Genomic DNA, 20484 nt, shown 5'->3' with positions numbered 1-20484 from the left:
CTGCGCCCCTCTCCAGTGACACCTTGATCAGTATTTCAAGAGATCTGTCTAGCGAATCTACACAAAATTTTAGCACATGACGGTCTGTCTGTCTGTCCGTCTGTCTGTCTGTCTGGGCCTACTTGTCTGCCTGTGTGTGTGTCTCTGTCTTTCTATGTCTATGTGCTTATATGCCTTTATCGGTCAGTCTACCTAATCTATATTTCATCTGTCTATCTATATATCTATCTGCCTGTAGGATTATACAGAGGAGAGCAGCAACACGAAAGCGCCCCACAAACACTCACCAAAAAGTGAGGTCACTGGGCTGATTCTTTTCTTTTCTTTAAGATGTATGAAGTCATATCCGCCCACAACTTTAATATAATAAAAGTGAATAATCATATCTAGGTGACAACTTACTACAACATTTCATCACGTAACCAGCACAAAACTGCATCACAAACACGCCAACTTCAAGTAGAATTTCAATGTGTGGCCGTCGACATTTCTATTCTCGTCCTGGAATTTGCATAGTCAGCTTTAGCTCATGATAAAGTGAAACATATAGCAATGTGCAGATACTGTGTCTGTCACTTGTGTTGTCAAACTTGAGAATCTGTCTAACTGCACTAATGAAAGATGCACCAGCTTGTAAACCTGTAGTGGCAGCCGTGTCTCCTGGGTCCGAAGGTCTCCCTGGCTTTAAACGTCACTAGCAACTGATTTAACATTCTAGGAATATGTTTATCATCAATGGCAGGAGGCAGGCACACACGACATCTGATGTACCAAATATTCTTGGAAAACACAATTCATAATATATATATATATTTTTTTTTTTTTTTTTTTTTATACTTTGTCGCTGTCTCCCGCGTTTGCGAGGTAGCGCAAGGAAACAGACGAAAGAAATGGCCCAACCCCCCCCCCCCATACACATGTACATACGTCCACACACGCAAATATACATACCTACACAGCTTTCCATGGTTTACCCCAGACGCTTCACATGCCTTGATTCAATCCACTGACAGCACGTCAACCCCTGTATACCACATCGCTCCAATTCACTCTATTCCTTGCCCTCCTTTCACCCTCCTGCATGTTCAGGCCCCGATCACACAAAATCTTTTTCACTCCATCTTTCCACCTCCAATTTGGTCTCCCTCTTCTCCTCGTTCCCTCCACCTCCGACACATATATCCTCTTGGTCAATCTTTCCTCACTCATTCTCTCCATGTGCCCAAACCATTTCAAAACACCCTCTTCTGCTCTCTCAACCACGCTCTTTTTATTTCCACACATCTCTCTTACCCTTACGTTACTCACTCGCTCAAACCACCTCACACCACACATTGTCCTCAAACATCTCATTTCCAGCACATCCATCCTCCTGCGCACATCTCTATCCACAGCCCACGCCTCGCAACCATACAACATTGTTGGAACCACTATTCCTTCAAACATACCCACTTTTGCTTTCCGAGATAATGTTCTCGACTTCCACACATTTATATATATAATTTGTTTATGGATGGGGTTGTTAGGGAGGTAAATGCAAGAGTCTTGGAAAGAGGGGCAAGTATGAAGTCTGTTGGGGATGAGAGAGCTTGGGAAGTGAGTCAGTTGTTGTTCGCTGATGATACAGCGCTGGTGGCGGATTCATGTGAGTAACTGCAGAAGCTGGTGACTGAGTTTGGTAAAGTGTGTGGGAGAAGAAAGTTAAGAGTAAATGTGAATAAGAGCAAGGTTATTAGGTACAGTAGGGTTGAGGGTCAAGTCAATTGGGAGGTGAGTTTGAATGGAGAAAAACTGGAGGAAGTGAAGTGTTTTAGATATCTGGGAGTGGATCTGTCAGCGGATGGAACCATGGAAGCGGAAGTGGATCATAGGGTGGGGGAGGGGGCGAACATTTTGGGAGCCTTGAAAAATGTGTGGAAGTCGAGAACATTATCTCGGAAAGCAAAAATGGGTATGTTTGAAGGAATAGTGGTTCCAACAATGTTGTATGGTTGCGAGGCGTGGGCTATGGATAGAGTTGTGCGCAGGAGGATGGATGTGCTGGAAATGAGATGTTTGAGGACAATGTGTGGTGTGAGGTGGTTTGATCGAGTAAGTAACGTAAGGGTAAGAGAGATGTGTGGAAATAAAAAGAGCGTGGTTGAGAGAGCAGAAGAGGGTGTTTTGAAATGGTTTGGGCACATGGAGAGAATGAGTGAGGAAAGATTGACCAAGAGGATATATGTGTCGGAGGTGGAGGGAACGAGGAGAAGAGGGAGACCAAATTGGAGGTGGAAAGATGGAGTGAAAAGGATTTTGTGTGATCGGGGCCTGAACATGCAGGAGGGTGAAAGGAGGGCAAGGAATAGAGTGAATTGGAGCGATGTGGTATACAGGGGTTGACGTGCTAGCACGTCAGTGGATTGAATCAAGGCATGTGAAGCGTCCGGGGTAAACCATGGAAAGCTGTGTAGGTATGTATATTTGCGTGTGTGGACGTGTGTATGTACATGTGTATGGGGGGGGGGGTTGGGCCATTTCTTTCGTCTGTTTCCTTGCGCTACCTCGCAACCGCGGGAGACAGCGACGAGGTATAAAAAAAAAAAAAAAAAAAAAAAAAAATATATATATATATATATATATATATATATATATATATATATATATATATATATATATATATATATATATATATATATATATATATATGACATCAGAAACGATCATAAAATGAAGGATCTAGTGTCACAGTATCAAAGACAATCGGACTATATCACTGAGTACTTGTTAGTCAGTCAGCAAAGCTTTGTCTCGTATGTCTCGCTTAGAATAAGTCGTGGGATCGTTACAAGGAATCTTTATATTCCTGTATCGATTGTTCTAGTTCCGTATTAAGAATCGAGTCCCCACTTTCACAGTTCATCAAAATAAGAATATTGATGTAAACCATTCCTGTGAAATATGTAATTGATGGGAAACATTTTTTGCCACATGCCAAACATAGTCTTCAAGAAGCGTGTTTGCATGTCGCGTCAAATGTTCTTTTTTTTCTTTTTGTTCCGCGTGTTGCGTCCCATACCACACCATACGCCTTGTCCCTTAGAACCACGACCATAACACGCACGCTCAAGCCAACACGCTTGAAGCTTTTTCCGATGCACTCCTTACCTAAATGCTGACGCAGCAAGTAGTGCCATCTTGACCTGTGTTGTTATGATGGCAAGAAACTTCTTTTTTTCATTTTAACTGAGACGGCATGGGGAACTGAGACCCTAATTAAGGCCATCCCATTAACGCTATAGGTACCCAATCTATCGACCAGCCTCTAAGGATGGATAAACACCTGGGTTGACTTTGCACCGACTTCCACAACCAGGTTTCGAACCTTAGCACTGGACCCTGAGCACTGTAGTTAAAACGTAAAGGAGGTCAGTATGTAGACACGGGAGAGGCGGAAAAAATTGGAAAACACCACCACCATGTCAAGAACACATCCTCCAACATGTTGTTACCTTACCTGCCTGAAGTTATGATGAGGATTCCTGGGAAGGGTTGACTCAGAGCCTGCAGGAGCTGTGCTGAGCTGGTTGGTGAAGCTAGTGTGAGGATGGTGAGGTGGGAGTGGAGGTGAGGGCAGGAGTGGAGAGTGTGCCGAAGGCCAGACCTCACCTGACACCCACAACGCAGCAGCTGCGACAAATGGTTCAGATATTAGTGCTATGTAAGAGTTCCAGCGCTGTTATGGGCAAAATTCTGATATATATATATATATATATATATATATATATATATATATATATATATATATATATATATATATATATATATATATTTCTTTTCTTTCATACTATTCGCCATTTCCCGCATTAGCGAGGTAGCGTTATTAACAGAGGACTGGGCCTTAGAGGGAATATCCTCTCACCTAGCCCCCTTCTCTGTTCCTTCTTTTGGAAAATTAAAAAAAAAAAAAAAGAGAGGGGAGGATTTCCAGCCACCCGCTCCCTCCCCTTTTAGTCGCCTTCTACGACACGCAGGGAATACGTGGGAAGTATTGTTTCTCCCCTATTTATATATATATATATATATATATATATATATATATATATATATATATATATATATATATATATATATATATATATATATATATATATATATATATATATGGGAGGTGGGTTGATTAGAAAGGGTAGTGAGTGGTGGGATGAAGAAGTAAGATTATTAGTGAAAGAGAAGAGAGAGGCATCTGGACGATTTTTGCAGGGAAAAAATGCAATCGAGTGGGAGATGTACAAAAGAAAGAGACAGGAGGTCAAGAGAAAGGTGCGAGAGGTGAAAAAGAGGGCAAATGAGAGTTGGGGTGAGAGAGTATCATTAAATTTTAGGGAGAATAAAAAGATGTTCTGGAAGGAGGTAAATAAAGTGCGTAAGACAAGGGAGCAAATGGGAACTTCAGTGAAGGGCGCTAATGGGGAGGTGATAACAAGTAGTGGTGATGTGAGAAGGAGATAGAGTGAGTATTTTGAAGGTTTGTTGAATGTGTTTGATGATAGAGTGGCAGATATAGAGTGTTTTGGTCGAGGTGGTGTGCCAAGTGAGAGGGTTGGGGAAAATCATTTGGTAAACAGAGAAGATGTAGTAAAAGCTTTGCGGAAGATGAAAGCCAGCAAGGCAGCAGGTTTGGATAGTATTGCAGTGGAATCTATTAAAAAAGGGGGTGACTGTATTGTTGACTGGTTGGTAAGGTTATTTAATGTATGTATGACTCATGGTGAGGTGCCTGAGGATTGGCGGAATGCGTGCATAGTGCCATTGTACAAAGGCAAAGGGGATAAGAGTGAGTGCTCAAATTACAGAGGCATAAGTTTGTTGAGTATTCCTGGGAAATTATATGGAAGGGTATTGACTGAGAGGGTGAAGGCATGTACAGAGCATCAGTTTGGGGAAGAGCAGTGTGGTTTCAGAAGTGGTAGAGGATGTGTGGATCAGGTGTTTGCTTTGAAGAATGTATGTGAGAAATACTTAGAAAAGCAAATGGATTTGTATGAGGCATTTATGGATCTGGAGAAGGCATATGATATAGTTGATAGAGATGCTCTGTGGAAGGTATTAAGAATATCTGGTGTGGGAGGCAAGTTGTTAGAAGCAGTGAAAAGTTTTTATCGAGGATGTAAGGCATGTGTACGTGTAGGAAGAGAGGAAAGTGATTGGTTCTCAGTGAATGTAGGTTTGCGGCAGTGGTGTGTGATGTCTCCATGGTTGTTTAATTTGTTTATGGATGGGGTTGTTAGGGAGGTGAATGCAAGAGTTTTGGAAAGAGGGGCAAGTATGAAGTCTGTTGTGGATGAGAGAGCTTGGGAAGTGAGTCAGTTGTTGTTCGCTGATGATACAGCGCTGGTGGCTGATTCATGTGAGAAACTGCAGAAGCTGGTGACTGAGTTTGGTAAAGTGTGTGAAAGAAGAAAGTTAAGAGTAAATGTGAATAAGAGCAAAGTTATTAGGTACATTAGGGTTGAGGGTCAAGTCAATTGGGAGGTAAGTTTGAATGGAGAAAAACTGGAGGAAGTAAAGTGTTTTAGATATCTGGGAGTGGATCTGGCAGCGGATGGAACCATGGAAGCGGAAGTGGATCATAGGGTGGGGGAGCTGGCGAAAATTCTGGGAGCCTTGAAGAATGTGTGGAAGTCGAGAACATTATCTCGGAAAGCAAAAATGGGTATGTTTGAAGGAATATATATATATATATATATATATATATATATATATATATATATATATATATATATATATATATATATATATATATATATATATATACATATATATTGGAAAGGATCACAATTTTGCGCGTGATCAAGATATTCCTATGAGTCCACGGGGAAAATGAAACACGAAAAGTTCCCAAGTGCACTTTCGTGTAATAATCACATCATCAGAGGAGACACAAAAGAGAAATATAACAGTCAATTGATATACATCGAAGAGACAAAGCTAGGACGCCATTTGGTAATCATGTGCTTGTATGTTTTGGACAATCACATGTTTACCAAATGGCGTCCTAGCCATTTACCAAATGGCTAGGACATTGTGAGTGGTGGGATGAGTGGTGGGATGAAGAAGTAAGATTATTAGTGAAAGAGAAGAGAGAGGCATTTGGACGATTTTTGCAGGAAAAAATGAAATCGAGTGGGAGATGTATAAAAGAAAGAGACAGGAGGTCAAGAGAAAGGTGCGAGAGGTGAAAAAGAGGGCAAATGAGAGTTGGGGTGAGAGAGTATCATTAAATTTTAGGGAGAATAAAAAGATGTTCTGGAAGGAGGTAAATAAAGTGCGTAAGACAAGGGAGCAAAGGGGAACTTCAGTGAAGGGCGCTAATGGGGAGGTGATAACAAGTAGTGGTGATGTGAGAAGGAGATGGAGTGAGTATTTTGAAGGTTTGTTGAATGTGTTTGATGATAGAGTGGCAGATATAGGGTGTTTTGGTCGAGGTGGTGTGCAAAGTGAGAGGGTTAGGGAAAATGATTTGGTAAACAGAGAAGAGGTAATAAAAGCTTTGCGGAAGATGAAGGCCGGCAAGGCAGCATGTTTGGATGGTATTGCAGTGAAATCTATTAAAAAAGGGGGTGACTGTATTGTTGACTGGTTGGTAAGGTTATTTAATGTATGTATGACTCATAGTGAGGTGCCTGACGATTGGCGGAATGCGTGCATAGTGCCATTGTACAAAGGCAAAGGGGATAAGAGTGAGTGCTCAAATTACAGAGGTATAAGTTTGTTGAGTATTCCTGGTAAATTATATGGGAGGGTATTGATTGAGAGGGTGAAGGCATGTACAGAGCATCAGATTGGGGAAGAGCAGTGTGGTTTCAGAAGTGGTAGAGGATATGTGGATCAGGTGTTTGGTTTGAGGAATGTATGTGAGAAATACTTAGAAAAGCAAATGGATTTGTATGTAGCATTTATGGATCTGGAGAAGGCATATGATAGAGTTGATAGAGATGCTCTGTGGAAGGTATTAAGAATATATGGTGAGGGAGGCAAGTTGTTAGAAGCAGTGAAAAGTTTTTATCGAGATACTAAGGCATGTGGCCGTGTAGGAAGAGAGGAAAGTGATTGGTTCTCAGTGAATGTAAGTTTGCAGCAGATGTGTGTGATGTTTCCATGGTTGTTTAATTTGTTTATGGATGGGGTTGTTAGGGAGGTGAATGCAAGAGTTTTGGAAAGAGGGGCGAGTATGAAGTCTGTTGTGGATGAGAGAGCTTGGGAAGTGAGTCAGTTGTTGTTCGCTGATGATACAGCGCTGGTGGCTGATTCATGTGAGAAACTGCAGAAGCTGGTGACTGAGTTTGGTAAAGTGTGTGAAAGAAGAAAGTTAAGAGTAAATGTGAATAAGAGCAAGGTTATTAGGTACAGTAGGGTTGAGGATCAAGTCAATTGGGAGGTAAGTTTGAATGGAGAAAAACTGGAGGAAGTAAGGTGTTTTAGATATCTGGGAGTGGATCTGGCAGCGGATGGAACCATGGAAGCGGAAGTGAATCATAGGGTGGGGGAGGGGGCGAAAATCCTGGGAGCCTTGAAGAATGTGTGGAAGTCGAGAACATTATCTCGGAAAGCAAAAATGGGTATGTTTGAAGGAATAGTGGTTCCAACAATGTTGTATGGTTGCGAGGCGTGGGCTATGGATAGAGTTGTGCGCAGGAGGGTGGATGTGTTGGAAATGAGATGTTTGAGGACAATGTGGGGTGTGAGGTGGTTTGATCGAGTAAGTAATGTAAGGGTAAGAGAGATGTGTGGAAATAAAAAGAGCATGGTTGAGAGAGCAGAAGAGGGTGTTTTGAAATGGTTTGGGCACATGGAGAGAATGAGTGAGGAAAGATTGACCAAGAGGATATATGTGTCGGAGGTGGAGGGAACGAGGAGAAGTGGGAGACCAAATTGGAGGTGGAAAGATGGAGTGAAAAAGATTTTGAGTGATCGGGGCCTGAACATGCAGGAGGGTGAAAGGCGTGCAAGGAATAGAGTGAATTGGATCGATGTGGTATCCTGGGGTCGACGTGCTGTCAGTGGATTGAACCAGGGCATGTGAAGCGTCTGGGGTAAACCATGGAAAGTGTTTGGGGCCCGGATGTGGAAAGGGAGCTGTGGTTTCGGTGCATTATCACATGACAGCTAGAGACTGAGTGTGAACGAATGGGGCCTTTGGTGTCTTTCCTATCGCTACCTCGCACACATGAGGGGGAGGGGGTTGTTATTCCATGTGTGGCGAGGTGATGATGGGAACAAATAAAGGCAGACAGTATGAATTATGTACATGTGTATATATATATATGTCTGTGTGTGTATATATATGTGTACATTGAGATGTATAGGTATCTATATTTGCGTGTGTTGACGTGTATGTATATACATGTGTAGGTGGGCGGTTTGGGCCATTCTTTCGTCTGTTTCCTTGCGCTACCTCGCAAACGCGGGAGACATATATATATATATATATATATATATATATATATATATATATATATATATATATATATATATATATATATATATATATATATATATATATATATATATATATATATTCCAATAGTTCATAGTGCTGCTCGTGATCTAGTATTTGCTGATGAGCCACGATACAGGATACAAGAATGAGATAAAAGACTTAGAACAGTCAGTTTATATACAAGCTCGGGTCTGGCACCATGACTGTCATAAAGTTTTATGATGTGTCCACATGATGAAATTTTACGACAGGCATGGTGCCAGACCCGAACACACCAACCCGAACACCACCATTCGAAAACACTTGTTTACCAATGGTGTCTTAGCAATGTCTCTTCCTTGTATATCAACTGACTGTCCGCCGTTTTCCTATCTCATTCTTGTATCTCTCCTGACGATGTGATCATTACACGAAAGTGCACTTGGGAACTTATGTTTCATTTTCTTCATGGTCATCAGCATATATATATGTATGTATATATATATATATATATATATATATATATATATATATATATATATATATATATATATATATATATATATATATATATATATATATATATATATATATATATAATATATATATATATATAAGATAGTAGTAAACAAATCCTCACTATCCATTAATAAGGATAGGAAACAACGGTGAAAGATGGTGGAAAGACTGATAATGACGTCTTAATTCAAGTGTTATGAAGTTTAGAACAATGATATCAAAAATGTTTGTGATCTTGGCAACGTGCAGGACGTTGGAGTCACCATCGGGCTCATAACAAAAGCGGGCGTCACTGCACACGTCAGGAATATCACTGACCTGGAGTCTCTGGAGACAAGGGTCACGGACTTCAGCAGCAGCAGCAGCAGCAGAGGGAAACAAATGGCACAGGAGCAGCACTTACCAGACGATAGACTCGAGTAAGGCTGCCTCATCGCTAGAACAACTGACTGAACAGCAATACAGCAGTAGCAGTTGCAGCTGCACACACTAACATAGCACCTACCTGGAGAGAGGGGTCACCGGTGGGTCTCCAGCAGCAGCAGCAGCAGCATCAAGGTCACACACCAGCACAGCAGCTGGACGTCACAGTGTAACGTCACTGAATTCGCTGTCTGCACCGCTGCTGATTCCTCCCCTACATGGACGACAGATGGTCGTTAGTCAGGTTCCTCCTCCCGTACATGTGAACATGTTATCTTTTATTCATCCTGCCAAAAACATATTTCTATGCTCTCTTCATCATAAGGCCGGCTGAATTCAAACTGGACAGGTAGGTAACATGGTTCAGTAGGCCCAGGAACCTTCTTATTTCTACATTTTTGTTTATTTAGGTCATGTATAAGACTGTATGGGGTCAGCAAGCTAAGTATGTATGATTTTGGCTGCTGTTCCATACGATCTCACTCAGATGAGATGAAAAAATGCAGGGGATTGAAATTAAACCTTTAATTTCTCTTTTTATTCTTGGATGCCACCATACCACTCTATTGGACCTTGGCACCCCCCAAAGGGTCTTTTAAGTAAACTTTCAATTTGTCTCTTTCCCTTTGGATGCCGTCAGATGCCGTAACACAAACACGATACAGTACAACGGATAAAGTTGTCATCTGAGCCATGCTTAGTATCCTAAAGGGGTCAGAACTCATAGACAATTTCTTTTTTTCTGTGGTTCTCATTTGCTTATACTTCAGCCAATGTTCGAGAATACTGATAATAATGTGTCATTTTATATACTCTTTATAATAAACAGTTAAATTTGTTATTCGGTCATTTTTGGCTATTCTTTAGGAATCAACTTGAAACAAGAAAGCACATCTATTTGTATTTGCAGTTACTTTGCAATATTTCAGCTAATATTCTAAGAATCTATCACAATGAATGTCTTCCCCGTAATGCACTTAGCAACGAAGACCATTTTGTAGCTTACCTACTTCTAATCCTCTTTAGAGATCAGATTTAAACTTCTTTATGTCTCTAATCCATTTTACATCAACTAGAATTGATCAAACTCTCCGAAAAGATACTTTTCAAACATTCCATGTGAAGGTTATATAAAGTATGAGATTCAAGCATTGTGATATATTCTATAAGTGTTAAAAGTCATCAAAAGTGCAGTTATTATTTGGGTGTTTGACCCATACATTACAACCCCATGGCAAAAGGGATCCGTCCAAAGTACTGTCGAATGGTTTGGCTCTGTCATAGGGAGTTATGTTAAGCCGAGTGTCTGTCCTTACCTAATCTTTCCTTCAGTGAGGAGGGAACTATTAGATATGAACTGAGGTTTTAAGATAATCCATGTTATCAGTCACAATTCCCTTTCTGTCGTGTGTGTGCATATGTGTTTTTATGGAGGATGAGCAATGATCTATGTCACTAAGTCTTGGTCATTTATGATAACAGTTAAAGTTGTTTGTCGTGCATAAGAACCAACAAAATCAGTGGTCAAATTTGAAGTCGTCTATCTAGTTTGCCGCTTAAACATGACTGGTCTCGCTAGAAGATATGTTCCTAAAACAGCTGTGTTCAAATTATGTGCACAATTATTATTACATATTATATCTGTTTGCTCGTACACTCATAGCTTTTATTATTTACTTATCATTTACTACGCTTGGTGAACATTCTACCAATCATGTATGTTCGTTTAAACTTGAGAAATTTACGTATTTCTACCCTTGTAGAGGTTCTCAAGACTAATATTCTAAAAAGATGAAAAACGATTTTCAGAATTATACATTTTCAGGATTTGTCCCATTAATCTTCAGCTTTTCAGTGAGTGTTACTGATACTTGGCACAGAGATTCTTAACCATCAGTCCCTTATCTCAGTAGATGGTACATCCTTATCTTGTGTCTTGGTACAAACATATGTAAGGTAAGAAGGATACCAGACGTCCTGTTTTCGTTCTAAAATATAGGCCATTCTAAAGGTACTATATGGATATATACAATTTATTTACAATTGCTCCAGAAAGTATTTCTACTCAACAACAAAGGTATATTTTTGTGTCCAACATTCACTATTATCCATCTGGCCTTTATAAAGCGTCACTAAACAGGTATTCCGACAATCCTTAGACGCCTCCCCGTAGGCCATTCATACACTGAAAATTCTAACTTCTAATTCAATAACACGGTCTCCCACTTCCATAAGAAATGTATCCATCTTGATACATTTTTTACCATATTTCAGGCTTTCACCACCTTATCTCTTTCCACCAAACCACTTTCCATGAGTCTCTCACTTGGCATAGCACCCCGACGCAAACACCCTACATCAAAATACTCCATCTCCTCCTTACCTCGTCATTACATACTTCCAATTCCCTATTGGTCCCCTTCATCGAAGTTCCCGTTTGTTTCCATTTGATGTCTCGCACACTCAACCTTCTCTTAAAATATGCTTTATTATCATCCCTGCTGATAGTCGCTCATTTGGCCTTTTTTCAGTCCCTACACTTTCCTCTCGACTTTCTGTCGCTTTCTCTGGTTCATCTCCCAGTCACTCGCATTCCTTCCCTGCAAATAATGTCCATTCGCCTCCCCCTCCTCTTTCACTCGCAACTTAACTTTATCATCCTACCACCTACCTTTCTCATCAGTCCACCTTCCACCTTCTGTATGCAATACACTTCTCTCGCACGTGTAAGTAGTGTTTTCTAAACACCTTCCATTCCTTCCCCATAGATTCATTTGCTCGTACCACTTGCCATCCTACGTTCAATTTCTCCTATCTTCACACAAGCCTTCACATACACTTCCTTTCCATCCATATAATTTCCTCTTTTCCTAGAACTCACCAAAATCTTTAGTCTTGCATCCACCAAGTAATGATTAGATATCCTACCAGATACCCATCGTAGAGCCATCACATGCAGGAGTCCCTCCTTTGCACGCCTCTCAGTTAGTACGTAATCCAATAATGCCCAGTTTCCATTGCACCTAATCTCACACATATGTACATCCACCTCTTTGACCCAGGTGTTCCTGATCACCTGTTCTTTTTCAGCAAAAAGCTCTACAAGCTCTTTACCACATTCAATCACAACACTTATCACATTTGTACCCCATACCCATAGCAGTCAGCCCACAGGTGGTCATCCTCCCCTCGCGTTTGGTCAATAACCGGGTACCTGGCTTAGGCTGGAACGTTTATGTGTGTGCGTGCATGTGTGTGAGGGTGTGTGTGTGTGTGTGCATAAAGACGGGGCAACACGAGTGTATAATTCCCTCTCCGTAATACACAAACGGTAATCATACACACTAGAAGGGATATCGTATGTCTTGAATCTGCTATTTGAAAATCTATCAGACTTCCTAAACACACGCTCATTGCACTGAAAGTGATCAGTCCTCCAATATCGTTTCTTCTCACGTCTTTTAATCATATCGTCACTGCCTCTTCCTTTTACAGATACAAATCTTCCATTACTCAATATTTCTCTAAGATCTTACATCTCACCACTCATCTGCTCCTCCAGCCAGCCAGATCAGTCCCAAATCACTTTCCAGTTTCCCCTGCCTCTAACCAGGTCTACCACTTTCACATTACTCTCGTCTCTCACTTTTGCAAGACCTTCATCAAATTCCAGTCTCTCCATTTCTTACCTGCGTTCACAATGCCATCTCATCTCTCTTCTTCACCATTCAGTCCTCCGGCTACCCATCACTAGTCATGTTTGCCTCACTACTCACCATTTACGACGTGCACCAAGACGAAGGCTGCATCAGCAAACTGTGGGGCGCAGGTGTAGTTTCCCGAGTCGGCTCTGTTAGCGCGGGTGAGGAAGAGCTTGGAAGTCGTCCTGGTTGGCGTCTTCTCGATCTCCAGACTGACGCCGCCCCTGGTGAGAGGGAAAGCTGGCCTTATTCCTACTGGCTGTGTCACCCTCAGTGTGACTTACTAAAACCTACGTCCTCCCTGGTCTCTGAACTAATTCACCTCACGTGGGAGTTACTCCTACACCTTTGAAGGCACTAATTTGTATACCCAGTAGTTGATTGAGCTGCTCCCGAGTAGGTTATGTACATGGTTTTGGCCCCTGGTAACAAACAGTTTCACTTGTTATTGCTAATTGTTGGACACTAACTGTTTACAATCTCTCCTCCTTCCCTGTCTGAGATAAGGCTTACTAGCGATTGTGAAAGGCTCTTAGAAATCAGGCAGCAGTGTACACTCGCTTAGAAATTAGTCTCAGGATTAAGGATCCGAAGCAGAAAACATTTTCGTTATCCCAGCTACGTAATCAGAGCTTCGTTATATACTTATGTGGAGACAAACATAAAAGTGATTTAGTATTCCACTGTTCATCTGCCGACTTGATGACCGTCATCATGTGAGTCTTGTCCATTGGATGTGACGAAGTTATCATGACCTGCTCTCATGGGACTTTCATGATGTGCCACAATACCATTTGGACATAAAGTACAGAAACAATGAATTTTTTGGTATAACAGGAGTGTTATAGGTGTGGCAGGAAAGAATAATTGTATTTCTTTTTTCACACAACAGCAACAGGTGTATCGATTCCGTGAGTTTCACTTAGGCAACTAAGATACTCTGATGCAAGAACAGTAAATGATTAAGGAATGTCTTCTGCATAGGTAAAGATCAGTCACAATACTGTTGTGTGACAGGAGTTAGGTTCTTAGCCAGGAGAAGATCATAGGAAGAAGTTTCGGTTGTATAATGTTATGATGATATTCCCCTTACAACATAGGGCGGCTGAGACTCGACCATCACATTATGTGACCTGATGATGTATTGAAGGGTATCTTAACGCTGTTGAATCTTTTATACAGAAAACATAAATCACCACTGAACACTTCGAAATATATCGTCAATTAGATGTCTTTTCTTCCTCTCGTCTTATGAAAACAAGTCAATCAATCACATTCAAGGCGCTGAATCTAGGCATCCATAACGTTCGAAAAACATAATGTAATGGTTCGATCATTTCCGTTATGTAATGCAGTAAGGTAGGAATTAACTGGAATCAGGATGACAGGTCTTCACAAAGAATTGATGGAAAAGGGAAAATCTATAATGACGATCTCTTTGATGTAGAAAAGGCTTGGCCGGGATCCCTTGAGTCGATTTCGACACGTCAGGACCTGGTGACGGTATCTGCCCTACATCTGGATCGTATTTGGTCTTCAGTGCAGAACTCCAACACACGCTTACGTCTTTATGTAACACGAAAACGGATGGAGGGTGGGGCGGGAGAGGGCTCTCGTGAAATAGGGATCTGTTGGTGGAATAAGATAGAGGAATGCAGGTGAAAGAGCTTGGTTCGATGCGAGTTAATGAAGAACAGCAGATACCTGGTAAATTGTTTATAGATATGAGGCTGCAGATCTGAATGCTGGTAAGCAAGTTTGTACCTTGTCACTACAAAGTACAAGGTGTGTTAAGAATTCACTTGATACCCCATTGATTCTTGGTTCCAGCCAGTCACACCAAAACAGCCCCCTTACCCACCCTCCTCCCCGTTGGTATAAGGAGTGGAGACACTAGTGGTTCAAGGTGGTAGAAGTCCAGGAGTGATGCATATGACCTAAGATTTAACCCCTGAAATAACAGTCCTGCTACTGAGCCAGGGTATATCATTTGATGATGACTCTAGATGTACTCCAAGACAGCTCGTACCCTGTCACTTCAGAGGTAACCTAAGTGTTGACCTCACTGCCCCAAGATATAACCCCTGATGTAGACCCAGTTGACCCCAGAGCTGCAATACTGGTCGAGTTCAGCAGTGTGGTATTGCTCTCAGAGATGTGCCTTAATACACCAGTGGTGCAGGCTGTAAAACACTAGTGGTGTGTCCAGGTTGTAGCTCCAGCTACTCCATTCTCACCACTACTCTAGCTATAGTGTTAAATGCTCCATTGACTAACGTAGTGACTGCCAATGATAGTTACTCTGAACTTTTCCCTAAACCCACGGTGATGTCTCTTGCGATTACACAGAGAACTGGGGGGTCGCAGCAACTCTTGATGTACCTCTGGGGTCAAGCCTGCTACACGTAGATGTATACAAGACAATCAGTCTGCCCGAGTTGGGTTGCCTGGCATGTCTGATGTTGACCTCAGTGATCCTAACATACACTCGAGGATCTAATAAGATTAATCCTTAGTATATTGGTATCAGATGAAAACACAAGGGATTCCAGAGGCAACTCTGTGGACCTGCTTAGTCATTTGTTCGAATCTATTACCATTACGGTATCAGATAAGAGCCCTGCTGAGCCCAAGGTTTTCCCCGATAACTTACCTTGGGGAATCGTAGTCTAACTCACTGGTATCTCGGTACCAGGTGACGGAGCCGACGTTCTCAGAGTGTGTGTTGACAATACAGGTGAGCTTGATAGTCGATCCGTTCTGAATGTACACTTCCTTAGGCCCCTTGATCTTGGCTTGCTGGACTGTAAGGGAAACAGAACATGATGTAGAGTGTGGCCTGTTGGTCTCTGATAGACCATGGTGTAGAATGTAGTCTGGTGGTCTCTGAGGAAGACAGAATATGGTGTAAAATGTAGCCTGCTGGTCTCTGAGGGTGAAAGGACATGGTGCAGAGTGTATCCTGCAGGTATCTGAGGGTGACAGAACTTGGTCTTTGCAAGGGTGAGGTAACATGGAATAAAGTGTAGCCCCAGGGCGGTCTCCGAGGGTAACAGAATATGCTGTCAGATGTGGCCTATTGGACTTTGAGTGTGACAGTACATGGTGTAGCGTGTGGCCTGTTGTTAACTGAACTTACCGATGAAATCTCATGAGGCCAGTCCACCGTTCCTAATGGTTTGTTGAAGGGCTGGGTCGAGATGTCTGAGCTACTGGATGGTTATCATTGTACTGTGAAACAATAGATGAAAGGCATTTGTGTGGAGGTTATGTGTCACCCACCAGGAGTGTGGAGTTAGTCAGAAATGAGTTGCTGATATGTGCCGGAAGACGTCAAAGTATTTGAAAATTATATAAGACATGCTTAAAAACAGTTTGAATCGTGGAATTTTCCTACTTTAACATAGTTAAACGTCCCAGTTTTCTTAAAGCTTTAAGAAGATAAGGCACTGTCAACTGCAGGTCGTTTCTATTTAATTAGAACATTAGAAGAAGTAAAGGGCATTAAGTGTGAAGGTTTCGTTATCATCATAGTAATATTACAAATTACTGTTACAGTTTGTTGGTGTTTCCTGTGATAAGTGTGTCTCTCTGTTGACCTGGCTTCCGTTTTCAGTCTGTTAATGATGTGTTTACCCGCATTTGTTGACCGTGGTATTTTTCATGTCGAGAAATGAGCTGACTTGATATGTTTTTAAAGTCTTCGTTTTAAAGATGAGAGTCTTTTTGGAGTTATATGTCATTACAGAAGTGTTTACTGACCATTATAAGTACGTGTGTTGCTATATTTTCATTGTGGATTTGTTACTGTGTATGCTGGCACACATTTTTCAAAGGGTTTTTCTTATGTTTACTGAGAGGCTATAAGGGCAAATGAAGCCCTAATCGAGGCTATCTCATTATTCTTAAATATATATATATATATATATATATATATATATATATATATATATATATATATATATATATATATATATATATATATATATATATATATATATATATATATATATATATATATATATATATATATATATATATATATATATATATATATATATATATATATATATGTATATATATATATATATATATAAAGACACACCTTCAATAGCCGGGATCGAACCCGGGACCCCTGCGTGACATGCGGGAGTGCTACTGCTAGGCAATGATCACCCTTTCCCATCAGGCTCACACAACCAGCAGACGGCGTTTTACAGAAGTGCGCGTTCATATACACAATATATATATATATATATATATATATATATATATATATATATATATATATATATATATATATATATATATATATATATATATATATATCCCTGGGGATAGGGGAGAAAGAATACTTCCCACGTATTCCCTGCGTGTCGTAAAAGGTGACTAAAAGAAGCGAGAGCGGGGGTCTGGAAATCCTCCCCTTATGTTTCTAATTTTCCAAAAGAAGGAACAGAGAAAGAAGCAAAGTGAAGAAATTTCCTTAAAGACTTAATCCTCTGTTCTAAACGCTACCTCACTAATGCGGGAAATGGCGAATATGTATGAAAAATAGAAAAGATATATATATATATATATATATATATATATATATATATATATATATATATATATATATATATATATATATATATATATATATATGTAAGTAGGAGAGATGGCCAGAGAGCGTTATTGGATTACGTGTTAATTGACAGGCGTGCGAAAGAGAGACTTTTGGATGTTAATGTGCTGAGAGGTGCAACTGGAGGGATGTCTGATCATTATCTTGTGGAGGCTAAGGTGAAGATTAGTATGGGTTTTCAGAAAAGAGGAGTGAATGTTGGGGTGAAGAAGGTGGTGAGAGTAAGTGAGCTTGGGAAGGAGACCTGTGTGGGGAAGTACCAGGAGAGACTGTGTACAGAATGGAAAAAGGTGAGAACAATGGAAGTAAGGGGAGTGGGGGAGGAATGGGATGTATTTAGGGAATCAGTGATGGATTGCGCAAAAGATGCTTGTGGCATGAGAAGAGTGGGAGGTGGGCTGTTTAGAAAGGGTAGTGAGTGGTGGGATGAAGAAGTAAGAGTATTAGTGAAAGAGAAGAGAGAGGCATTTGGACGATTTTTGCAGGGAAAAAATGCAATTGAGTGGGAGAAGTATAAAAGAAAGAGACAGGAGGTCAAGAGAAAGGTGCAAGAGGTGAAAAAAAGGGCAAATGAGAGTTGGGGTGAGAGACTATCAGTAAATTTTAGGGAGAATAAAAAGATGTTCTGGAAGGAGGTAAATAGGGTGCGTAAGACAAGGGAGCAAATGGGAACTTCAGTGAAGGGCGTAAATGGGGAGGTGATAACAAGTAGTGGTGATGTGAAAAGGAGATGGAATGAGTATTTTGAAGGTTTGTTGAATGTGTCTGATGACAGAGTGGCAGATATAGGGTGTTTTGGTCGAGGTGGTGTGCAAAGTGAGAGGGTTAGGGAAAATGATTTGGTAAACAGAGAAGAGGTAGTAAAAGCTTTGCGGAAGATGAAAGCCGGCAAGGCAGCAGGTTTGGATGGTATTGCAGTGGAATTTATTAAGAAAGGGGGTGACTGTATTGTTGACTGGTTGGTAAAGTTATTTAATGTATGTATGACTCATGGTGAGGTGCCTGAGGATTGGCGGAATGCGTGCATAGTGCCATTGTACAAAGGCAAAGGGGATAAGAGTGAGTGCTCAAATTACAGAGGTATAAGTTTGTTGAGTATTCCTGGTAAATTATATGGGAGGGTATTGATTGAGAGGGTGAAGGCATGTACAGAGCATCAGATTGGGGAAGAGCAGTGCGGTTTCAGAAGTGGTAGAGGATGTGTGGATCAGGTGTTTGCTTTGAAGAATGTATGTGAGAAATACTTAGAAAAGCAAATGGATTTGTATGTAGCATTTATGGATCTGGAGAAGGCATATGATAGAGTTGATAGAGATGCTCTGTGGAAGGTATTAAGAATATATGGTGTGGGAGGCAAGTTGTTAGAAGCAGTGAAAAGTTTTTATCGAGGATGTAAGGCATGTGTACGTGTAGGAAGAGAGGAAAGTGATTGGTTCTCAGTGAATGTAGGTTTGCGGCAGGGGTGTGTGATGTCTCCATGGTTGTTTAATTTGTTTATGGATGGGGTTGTAAGGGAGGTAAATGCAAGAGTCCTGGAAAGAGGGGCAAGTATGAAGTCTGTTGGGGATGAGAGAGCTTGGGAAGTGAGTCAGTTGTTGTTCGCTGATGATACAGCGCTGGTGGCTGATTCATGTGAGAAACTGCAGAAGCTGGTGACTGAGTTTGGTAAAGTGTGTGGAAGAAGAAAGTTGAGAGTAAATGTGAATAAGAGCAAGGTTATTAGGTACAGTAGGGGTGAGGGTCAAGTCAATTGGGAGGTGAGTTTGAATGGAGAAAAACTGGAGGAAGTGAAGTGTTTTAGATATCTGGGAGTGGATCTGTCAGCGGATGGAACCATGGAAGCGGAAGTGGATCATAGGGTGGGGGAGGGGGCGAAAATTTTGGGAGCCTTGAAAAATGTGTGGAAGTCGAGAACATTATCTCGGAAAGCAAAAATGGGTATGTTTGAGGGAATAGTGGTTCCAACAATGTTGTATGGTTGCGAGGCGTGGGCTATGGATAGAGATGTGCGCAGGAGGATGGATGTGCTGGAAATGAGATGTTTGAGGACAATGTGTGGTGTGAGGTGGTTTGATCGAGTAAGTAACGTAAGGGTGAGAGAGATGTGTGGAAATAAAAAGAGCGTGGTTGAGAGAGCAGAAGAGGGTGTTTTGAAATGGTTTGGGCACATGGAGAGAATGAGTGAGGAGAGATTGACCAAGAGGATATATGTGTCGGAGGTGGAGGGAACGAGGAGAAGAGGGAGACCAAATTGGAGGTGGAAAGATGGAGTGAAAAAGATTTTGTGTGATCGGGGCCTGAACATGCAGGAGGGTGAAAGGAGGGCAAGAAATAGAGTGAATTGGAGTCATGTGGTATACAGGGGTTGACGTGCTGTCAGTGGATTGAAGCAAGGCATGTGAAGCGTCTGGGGTAAACCATGGAAAGCTGTGTAGGTATGTATATTTGCGTGTGTGGACGTGTGTATGTACATGTGTATGGGGGGGGGGGGGTTGGGCCATTTCTTTCGTCTGTTTCCTTGCGCTACCTCGCAAACGCGGGAGACAGCGACAAAGTATAAAAAAAAAAAAAAAAAAAAAAAATAAAAAAAAAAAATAAAAAAAAAAAATATATATATATATATATATAAATATATATATATATATATATATATATATATATATATATATATATATATATATATATATATATATATATATATATATATATATATATATATATACATATATTTCATATGGAGGAACTGATTTGAT

At 41.0% G+C, this 20484-nt stretch overlaps 1 protein-coding gene across 1 annotated transcript in view; it reads right to left on the bottom strand.

The window, feature by feature from the left end:
* The window catches only part of LOC139745864 (kin of IRRE-like protein 1), a 118887-nt gene that overhangs the window by 11990 nt on the left and 86413 nt on the right, over positions 1-20484 (bottom strand). The window contains exons 5-8 of the mRNA XM_071656498.1: positions 15758-15908; positions 13180-13328; positions 9486-9617; positions 3497-3669 (exon numbers count right to left, since the gene is read on the bottom strand). Coding sequence (XP_071512599.1) covers positions 9499-9617; positions 13180-13328; positions 15758-15908 — 419 coding nt within the window. The 3' untranslated portion in view covers positions 3497-3669; positions 9486-9498. The remainder of the gene's footprint in view (positions 1-3496; positions 3670-9485; positions 9618-13179; positions 13329-15757; positions 15909-20484) is intronic.

This window comes from Panulirus ornatus, chromosome 63, assembly GCF_036320965.1.
Source record: "Panulirus ornatus isolate Po-2019 chromosome 63, ASM3632096v1, whole genome shotgun sequence".
Classification (NCBI taxonomy): domain Eukaryota; kingdom Metazoa; phylum Arthropoda; class Malacostraca; order Decapoda; family Palinuridae; genus Panulirus; species Panulirus ornatus.
Note: the sequence above shows the minus strand (reverse complement) of the source record. Positions and strands in the feature narration are given on the sequence as shown.